We start from the raw sequence: 10,273 nt of genomic DNA, 5'->3' as shown, positions 1-10,273 counted from the left end.
ACCCATTTTTAACTTTAAAGTTCTGGATCAACATTATATTTTGTTGGAACAATCGGTACCGATTTTGCGTAACGGAGTTAAAACATATTAGATTGTTAAGAGCGGAAAGCGTGTTCAGTTAATAAAAGGGTTCCTTTAATTTTCTTGTAAAACTTTTATCGAACAGTTGATGTGCTAAAAGTTTAAAGAGTGCATTGAAGAGAAAAATCACACAGATGATTTTTATCCTGGTTCGAATCAAAAGATTCTACGTCCAGTCGTTAATCACTATAAATAGTGATTAACTTTTTCACTAAAATATTGTTTCACAATTACAACAAGATGAATATAAATTAAGAACAGCATAAAAAACATTCCTTCGACAAACGAACCGGAAGAGACAACTCTGCCAACTTGAAGGGAACCACTCCGACCTTTGACGCACAAAGCGCGAGCTTCTCCTATTCACAAGACTTGAAAAGAGTAAACACTATCACTTGAGAACTTCCTCAGACAAACTGTATTCTCAAATGGCATAGATAACTTATAAAGGAATTTGACAAAAGTATATATAGCATGCAGGTCGAAACTGAAAAGACATATTACAATTGCCAATGATAATCGATTATTGTAAGTGATAATCGATTATCTGCGAGACTTGGAATAGTTAGAATATTTAACTCTTCCAACTAGTCGGCATCCATCGTTCGACTCAACTTCTTACAGCTTTCCACCGTTCGGCCTAATTCTTTACAACTTTCCACCATTCAACCTGACCTTTTCTTCTCTCTCTCCTTCCAACTCTTAACATTTTATTCTACAGTGTCAGAACTCAAAAACCTAACTACTATCGCTCGGTCTCATTTATGTCTCGTTTGGTCTCAGTCATGCCTTCCATTGCTCAGTCCTAACTGCTCAGTTTTGATCATACCTCGCTTGGTCTCGGTCATGCGTCCACCACTCGGTCCTAACTACTCGGTCTTGGTCATACCTCTCTTGGTCTCGGTCATGTCTTCCACCGCTCGATACTTAACTGCTCGATCCTGGTATCTTCTGTTATACAAGAATGCTTTTAAACTTAATACAACAAGAGTCTTCATATTCTTCACTTTGTAACATCATCAAAATCATTATCTTCAAGACACCAATGCTTCCTCATTGGTAACATATTTCACAATCAAAATGTTTTATTTTCAAATCCAAAATAGCATCACGAGTTTTGATAAATGTTGATCAAATCCTTGACACTTGGTACTACAATTAAACTAATGCACTTTCTAGTATGATTGTTCTCGAACCGAAAGATCATATTGATCAGGTACATGTAGATATGACATTTGGTACTACAATTAAATCAATGCACTTTCTAGTGTGATTATTCTCAAACCGAAAGATCAATCAAAAAGGAACATGGAAGGAAAATCATATGAGTGAAGGTTTACGTAGAGAAAGGACCTCTTGGAATGGGTGCACCAACAAAGATCATTACCTTTGTATGGAGGGTACTCTTACACAACATCCTTGCTAAAACCAATCTTAACCGCATAAATAAAAATCTAGAAGAAGCTTAGACTTTGTGCTTTTTTTGTCATTAGGTAGCAAAGACAACTAAACATGTACTCTTGTGTCTAATCACATACGGTGCAATAAAAATTTGAATTTTTTTTTTCCAAAAAGCTCATTTCAAAATACATTCCATGCGTTCTTGTTTTGAAAAGCGTGTTCTATAATTTGCAGAAAATTTGTTCTGAAATTTTTAGTAAATAGAAATTATGGAGGTGCAAGAAGAAAAGCCCCATTTTTTTATATTTGGGCCTTAAGCTAGACCAATACAAAATGGCGGGCTAAGAAACCAGGCTTGGGGTATCAAAATCCCATTAAAATGAAGACAAAGAGATTAAAAAAAGGCAAAAGGAAATAAATAAGTAGTATTATTCATAAACGTACGTAAGTTTTATGCAAAATATCTCATGTTAATATTATAAATAAGGGTTTGTGATTGAATAAGAGTATAAAACTCATTACATTTTTAGAAATCTATACACTGCTGTATCACATATTGTAGTACATTCATATAATTCGGGCCTCAATACAAAACTTTAAAACAGCTACTGTCAGTGTTTTGGGATTAAATAAGATTAAAGAGTTTACGTAAAAAAAATTAAGGCTTCTTTTGTTTACAACCATTTTCATTCATTTATTTAAAAAAATGATATACCCTTGCTATCACTTTCTTGTTTCATGTTCGGAAAAACAATTAACAAATATAAATATTTCATAATATTAAAAAAAATAAAATGTACTAAGGAAAATACATTTTGAAATATTAAAAGAAGAGTAATTCGAAAATTAGTTAATAGAACACAATTTTCTATTTTTACATTTTGGAATGTATTTCTTGGAAACAAAATTAACATTTCATAATAAATTTCTTTGTCTTGACATTTTGAAAATGCTTTTGGAAACACGAAAATGGAAAAAAAATTTAAAAGGTGCTTTACAAAATATTAAAAGAAAAAAAATGTGTGCCAAAAATATACTTTGGACTATAAAGAGAGTATTTTAAAAAGTATTTCATAAACACTTTTCCTTTTTACATTTTGGATCATATTTTTCAAAACGCATTTTTATTTTCCTAAATATTTTTTGTATTACTTTCCATAACATTAATATTTATGTACTTCGTAAAGTACTAATGTAAGAAGCACACAAAATAGTGGTTTTCAAAGTATTTTGAGTAATAATATTATGTAGGCATGAGATGTGTGAATATGTAACATTCCAATTTCTATATGATGTAATGAATGAATATGATGGGGAAGCATGAGAGTTTATCCGGTAATTATAACGTTTATATGTAAATATTATAATAATGTAATTTTTTTTTCTATCTTTAATTGATTAAGGATGTTTTCTTACATAATACTAACAAAAAATACATTTTTAAATAAAACCTCAACAACTTAAACCTAATAAGGATAAAAATATAATTTTGTTTCTTTAGTAGATAGTAACCCAACCAGTTAATAAGGATTTTACCTGTAGATACTTGTGACTTGTTGATATTTGTCATTCCTAATACATAATTTCAATTAATCTATGTTGTATCAGAACTACTGTTACGAGATTGGGTAAAAGCGTAGAAAGGTATGTGAAATATGAACAAGAGTCCATTAGTTTTCCTCAACGATTGAAAAACATTAAAGTTACTTCTCCTCAAGTTAAAAAAATTGAAGAAATTATATAAGATAACTTTGTTAAACTATGTTAGTTAATCTTGTAATGTTTTTTGTGTCTTGTACATCATCATTTTGTCCAAAATTGTATCAATTATTTGTATTAAAAGAATTGGATTATTGAGGTACTATTATTATTAAACAGAGAAATAGCCATGACATGAATGAAATATGCAGCAAAAAGAGAAGGAGCAAAATTGCATTTCTGTGTTTCACTTTCCATCATACAGAAAACTAACACTTCTAAATATCATACAAACATTACCCAGAAGCAAATTTCAGCAATCACGACTTTATGGTAGAAAGTCTCTCTAGAAAGTGGCTAAAATTTTCATCAGTATCCAACATGCTAATTCTTACGTATTTTGGACTGACCCCAAAGTGTTTTCCACTTCTAGTTAAGATGTTGTGTGCTCGAAGGAAGCTTTCGCAGTCTTCCACGTTTCCCTCACACTTTAACCACACAAAAGCTGTCAAATCATCAAATATGCATAAAACATAAACAATGTAAGACTTGATGTAAATTGAAGTTAATTACGGATACACTTTTCTTAAAAGCTAAGCACAAACAAAATCACTAAACAAGTAACTGAAAACCATACTGAGAAAGACGAAATGAATGCATGAAATTAAATTTGTGATGAATTGAGCAAGTAAGTACCTGGTTGAGGCTCCAAGACCTGTTTGAAAAAAGTGCAGAATGATTGTGAAAATTTAGGCAAACTGAACAACTCACTATGCTCCACCACTAGTCTCAGTTGTTTCCACCTGTTTGCCATGAGTTTGTGGCTGAACTTGAAGAATGACTCCCCCTCTTTGGAGTTTCCTTGTTCCCAGCTGTCAGAAACTGCCCTTAAAACCTTAGCAGCCCTGAGTTGAGAATCCTTAGACACTCCAATTGTGTTCAGCTCTATGAATTTTGTCATTTTCTTTGCCACTTCTTTGTCTTTCACAAGAGCCCACCTACACAAAATACAAAAGTTAATGTGGATTCTTCTAGGAATTTCCTTCATCTTTCTTTACTTTATTTTTTGATACATCAAACACCTTTCAGGAAACCAAAATGGTTCCTGTTCAACTACCAATACTTCTAGATTAATCATTAACATATTTGGTTTCACATATGTCAATACTTTCTAACAAAAGAGTCTTAAAAAGATTGATAAAAGATATGAACTTAAATAAGTTACAGATATGTTCATTGTGACTTTGTATTGTTTTCTAATGATAATTAAGAGTTTAATTTTGATAATCTAGTTACTGAAGATTTACATCGAGTTATAAGATTGATTTAGTGGTAAAATTGAAAGGAAGAGTAGGATAAATTGTGGATTCAACTCTCTCCTCTGACACTTAGAAATTATAAGATTGGTTTAGAAAGAAGAGTGGAAGAGGCTGTGAGTTAACTCCCCTGCTAACATACAAACAACTAACATTACAGTTAAAAAAAACAACTGAAGATTTACATCAAAGCATTATGCAGGTTAAGAAAGTAAAATTCCAATTATGGTAGAACAGTAATTGAAGAAACATCCAATGAACGTTGTACAAATGTTGTGAAAGAGAAAATAATTGAGGACTGTAGAAAAAGGTAGTCTTTATGATATGGGTGAACTTACCCTATGCGCATTCCAGCATGGCCAGTGGTTTTTGAAACAGTGAAAAGGGTAAGATCATGATCTGCAGGTGCTGATATTGGAGTGTACTGTGGCCAGTAATAAGCAAGGTCATGAACCAAAAATCCCTGGCTTCTGTTGACCTTGGATATTCTTGCATGTCCATCAGGATTATTGGGAGAAGTAACCAGCTCAATGTAGGGACCCTCTTTCTCAAAACTTGCTGCATCACCACCCCATTGGTACAGTCCTGATTTCAGGTGATTCGTCATTGATGGGTACGACTGCAAGTAGTTAGTCAGTCAGTTAGTTCAATGGTCAATTCCATGCCAAACCATCAATTAGTCAAACTAAATAGCCTGTCATTGCAAAATTTTCCATGCAAAAATGAAGGTCCTGCATGACCTGATTAGAAAGTCAGAACCATGTGATGTAACTAAAATGTGTGTCACCTTGTCTAAAATCTCTGTATATAAGTTGTTTATTTGCAGTATCTAGTGTGTCATTAATGGGGGTCAACAATGCCATAATTAGTAATGAAGCCATATATCACACCTTTTTTTTTGTACATGAATTGAATGAATGTTAAGATTTTCAAATCAAAGCTACTTTACTGACATTTCAGCACATGCCACAGTTGGACAAAAGTGTCAACTGTCATGTGATCAGTTGCAGATGTGGAAAATTACTAGTGTAGGAAAAAGAGAAGATACTGATAAACATGGAAGGATTAACAAGGGAAAAAAATCATATGTTGTCGACTGTGACTAGAACAGTTATTAAAGAATTGAAATGAAGTTTTTTATTTTTCTGTTTAAATACATAAAATATACTATGATATGACCTTAAGATAGTACCAGTAAGGAAGAAAATTAATTGCAGAGTACAGACACCTAAGAAATGGCAGGAACACATTGAATGCTATAATCAGTAAGTATTTCTTTCAGAAGAATCCCGGAAAGAGAAAGTGGAATCAATCCAGACACAATTAAATCAATTGTTTAATGTTTATTGATTTCCAACTGTTACAATAAATGTCTATGGTTCATCATCATCAACCAACAAATGATCTTCTTGACTTAGTACACTGTTTTAAGTTCCTTGGAGCATGCAATAATTGCTTCACTGTATAACTCAAAGTGGTCAACCACTGCTTATTTTATAACACAATTATACAAGCTGAATGTGGTAATTAGTACTAGAACATTGCTTTACATCACAGAAGGTGTATCAGAAACAGATTCAAGAATGACTTTGCTGTTCTTTAATCATCCACTTCCATATGCATGCACTTTTACTAAAGAATACTTTTAAATTCTGATACAATATCTTAGAAATCTTATTGTCTATTAATTCTAGACAAAACAGACTATACACGTAATTTTATATTGTGGTTCAATCATAAACTAAATTAAAACATCGTTGGTAGTTACACTGAAATATAAAATATAGTATATGAAAATGTTAACTCACTGAGTAGTAGGGTGAGGCACAGACAACACTGATTGGTTCAGGTGCATCGGTAGGGGAGAGAGCATAGAGAGCAGCCAGAAAAAGCTGGGAAGAACCTGTGCCAACCACAATGTGTCTCCCTTCTGTGACAGCATTCCCCACCACTGTGTGCAACCTCACCACTTCCCTTGCAAACTCTGCCTCCAAAAACCAGCAAATGTTGGTCACATCAGAAAAATAACTCATTGACTGCCACCCCGGGATTATGATCGTGCTCTTCTCACCCGTTTGTCGCCAAAATCTCTCGTACACTCTCGGGTCTCCACTGCACAAAATCTCAATTTCATATAATTTCAATCTTTATTATTTTAATGCATCACAGCTCAGCAGAAACTACCCAGATCATGCACCATCATCATGTCCCACAATGAACAAACATCTCAGAATAAAAAAATTGCATGCCTTCTATAATGTCATAAACTATATAAAACATGCATTAACATCATGTCCACCCATGAACAAATATTTTAAATCATGCTGAGAATTATTTTATGGAAACCGAGAAACTTCAATCTAAAACATTAAGCTATTAATTTTTATTTTATATACATTATTCTTCTTGTCTATTTCTATTCAATTTACGAAAATGAGCATAATGAGAAGAGTAAAAGTACAGTGAAACCAGAACAAAAAAAAAAGTATGAAACTTGAAAGATATAATGAACCTAGACAGATACATTTAACCCTTCTCATGGTAATGATTTTGTTTCTACATGAAGATGCCCACAAATGAGGTAAAGAAGGAGCAATGGACAAGTGGAGGAAAGGGCATAGAAATTAGTAAGTGATGAATGTGCACGTGTAAAGGTTATTGGAAGAGTAATCATAAAACTGCATTAGCCGAAGCAATGATTTGATGGGTTGAAAATATAAGGGTAAATGTATGCATTTAGCATTACATAAATGAATGGGAAGCATACAGAAATGGAGAGTGAAAGGGACAAAATATGTTAGAGGTGGATTTCCAATTTCGGAGGACCCACAATGCAGTTGACATGTGTAGATCCAGATTCCAAAGGGTCCAACTCAAAGCTTGCCTCTGCAATTCAGCGAATCACGTTTGAGGCACAAAAAAAGCTTAAAAAATATGTCTTCTCACTCACTCAGCGAACCAAAGAAAATAAGCGCTTCCACATACTGTTATGTTATGGCCACGGCCGAAAGAGTGTCTTTATGCAGTGTGCGCATAGCCCCATGTGACCCCACCAACTTCTTTCCTATTCTTCCAACTACCAACGAACACTATTCCATCATAGCATTTAAAATAACTAAGTGGGTATTCAAAGGCAAAATAAAGATAAATACTTTTAGAAATAAGTGTGTTTTAAAGAAGAAATTCGCATGTGCGTGATTTCGATCCATTTTTCTGACATGTAGCAGAATTTTTTAGTGTATGAAAAAACAGTGAATATTACTCAAAACAGTGCCTTAAAATGGCTTGACTGGGTGGGAAGAAAGTTAGTTAGATATCAACTGTTTGTTGGTTAAAAAGTTGGAACAGTTTGCTGATTTAAAAATAGTGGTTTGAGAAGTAAAAGACAAGGGTTCTTCAAATTGAATAGTTCAGAAGGAAAGGGGGTCCTTTAAAATTGACTATAGTTTGCAATTATGTCATCACTTTTGTTTTTCCCTAATGAAATATACTATTATAGCAATAGTGAGTGTCTCTTAGGAAAAGAATAATTTGTTAGAAGAGAGCAATGACTTTCGAATAAAAAATGAGAAATTTAAGAAGAGGTTCATGTAGTAATGATATTGGGTTAGACAATGTCAATGAGGATCTCGCCAATGGTGCTAAAGTTAGACTCTCCTACTTGGCTACCACTTCTACCACAAAAATCGACACTACTTTTTCTAACTAAATCACAACCCTTGTGCATGATAAACATGATTGTTTTTTTTCTTTTCTTACTTTGAATATGAAACACACTTAGGAAAATGACAGGATCCAACATTTAGCAGTAAAATATGATTGAAAAAACATACACTCACAACATCAGCAACGTCTTAATCTAACTTAGAAACTAAGGAACTATAAACTCTTTGTTCGGTGTTGAAGAAATTATTATATCATTTAAGGCAATTAACTTGACGTTATTGCATAATCTGAGAGAAAAACGTTGACTGATAAAATCGGTGATATATTTGAAAACGTGATACATCACATTTGAAAACCGTGCTAATCTTCGGCTATCTCCGAACATAGTAAAAAACCATAATAACACTGAGTTCGACGTTGTTCCAAACAACTTCTAATTTACTAAGAAAATTAGTACAACTTAAGTAAACTATCTGAGAATTTAGCACACCAGGAATCGTACGGAACTCTTAACAAAAAGCTTAAACTTTGTGAAGAAACAATTGAATATTTAAGTTCAACATGGTTATTCAAACATCTATAAACAAAGATGAATTCAAATAATTCCATTCTTTTTTTAATATGATCCAAGGGGTTGTGAAGTTTCATCTTGGATTAGTCTAGTTCATTTGAACATCTATTAATTAATAACTTGTGTGGAATTTCTCGGTTAATTTAATTCCATTTATTTACACTATTCGTTTTATATTATATAAATAATTTCTCATTTTCCGCTACGAGGATGAACCAAACAAAAATATAATGAAACAAAAATTTGTTTGTGTACTGTGTCTGCTGCTATATTCCTGACATTTGTGGTATGCGCAAGTCACGTTAGAGAAGATGAGTTGTCCATGTCTTCTCGGGCAACAATAGCGCTAGCAGAACGCAAAGAACAGTACCAAAGACGCAAGACTCAGTCATAGCTACCAGAAACAGAGCCACGATTGACACAAATAACAACAAACAAACAAACAAAAGTGGTAGCAGAGGTAAAATGACAGTAGAATCGAACATTTTCAACCATTTAGCGCCAAATTATCTTCCATCCACAACAACTATTTTGGTCACTGCTTCGCTTCGATCTGCTACTCCCTTAGACTAACACAACTCGTTACTTTTTACTTATCAATAAAAAAAATATCCCTCTCTCACCAAAAATTTCTCAGCCCTTATGTACGACAACGTGAAAAATGTCTAAAACCATGAACCAAGTATCTTGAAACGTCAAAGGTTGCTTACTCACTCTAACAACACTAACATATTCAACATATTCGCAAGTTATGATAAACCTTAACCAGGACATGATATATGAGAAAAAGTAGTTAATGATATATTATATAAAGTGTTTGCTTACTGGTCGAGGTTGATCACTCTATTCCCAGCTCCAGTTGTGCAAGTATTTGAATTGGATGATGATATAAGCATGTTGGAATTGGTTCTTGCAATCGATGACCCTGTTTGTGATCCGAAAGAAGAATGGCTATGGGGTTCTTCTCCTTCGTGGAGCATTAATCTGAGTATGAGACTGACGTTCAAGGCAAGGGATAACACCAAGAAATGTCTAGAAGAGAAGAAAGTAAGCTTGGGCATGGCGTAAGAAAAGAGAGAAGAAAAGAAAAGGGTGTTTTCTGGTTGCGCAGGTGCCACTCATATAAAGTGTGTTTGGAAAAGTGGACCTTTGGTTTCGATACAAAATCAAGTTTGCTATTGAACTTGCCTCAACCGTGGTGTCAACACGTACATAGAATCGCTTTCGCACTCCTACCGAGATTTTGGTTACCATCAAAATCTGTTTATATAGGAGGGAAAAGGTGCTCTCTGTAATTTTATAATATATATAAATGTTAGATTTTCGAAAGAAAATACCGGATGAAACAGCGGTTATTATTTTTCTGTACTCTCGTTTCATTCTGGTACCTTTTTCAAATCACAGACTTTCTCTACCAGAACTCCTTCAAATTTAACATTTTTATCTACTTTATACTATATTTTTTTACATTCCTTACCCGTCATTCCAGACGAGGCACGGAAGACACATAAATAAGTCCTATCATATTTAATCCAAAATT

The 10,273-nt window shown here is 33.4% G+C and overlaps 1 protein-coding gene across 1 annotated transcript; it reads right to left on the bottom strand.

The window, feature by feature from the left end:
- Positions 1-3,387: 3,387 nt before the first annotated feature.
- On the bottom strand, positions 3,388-9,955 carry LOC124826623 (tryptophan aminotransferase-related protein 2-like). The gene is made up of 5 exons (XM_047299498.2): positions 9,559-9,955; positions 6,305-6,608; positions 4,835-5,115; positions 3,877-4,178; positions 3,388-3,685 (listed from the first exon to the last, which is right to left on the bottom strand). The coding sequence occupies exons 1-5, from the start codon at positions 9,792-9,794 to the stop codon at positions 3,501-3,503; spliced, it is 1,308 nt and encodes a 435-aa protein (XP_047155454.2). The 5' UTR covers positions 9,795-9,955; the 3' UTR covers positions 3,388-3,500.
- Positions 9,956-10,273: the final 318 nt, after the last annotated feature.

The sequence above is a fragment of the Vigna umbellata genome, chromosome 2 (genome assembly GCF_029865625.1).
Source record: "Vigna umbellata cultivar VRB3 chromosome 2, Vumbellata_1.0, whole genome shotgun sequence".
NCBI classification, from domain to species: domain Eukaryota; kingdom Viridiplantae; phylum Streptophyta; class Magnoliopsida; order Fabales; family Fabaceae; genus Vigna; species Vigna umbellata.
The sequence above is the reverse complement of the archived record's forward strand: the minus strand, read 5'-3'. Positions and strand labels throughout refer to the sequence as shown.

Excerpts from the sequence above, each read along its gene's own strand:
- LOC124826623 (XM_047299498.2), bottom strand. The coding sequence starts at position 9,794 with ATGCCCAAGCTTACTTTCTTCTCTTCTAGACATTTCTTGGTGTTATCC. Across the intron at positions 4,179-4,834 it reads CATGCTGGAATGCGCATAGG|GTGGGCTCTTGTGAAAGACA; the intron begins GTAAGTTCACCC and ends TATTTTGTGTAG. Across the intron at positions 3,686-3,876 it reads GGTCTTGGAGCCTCAACCAG|CTTTTGTGTGGTTAAAGTGT; the intron begins GTACTTACTTGC and ends ATGATTTGACAG.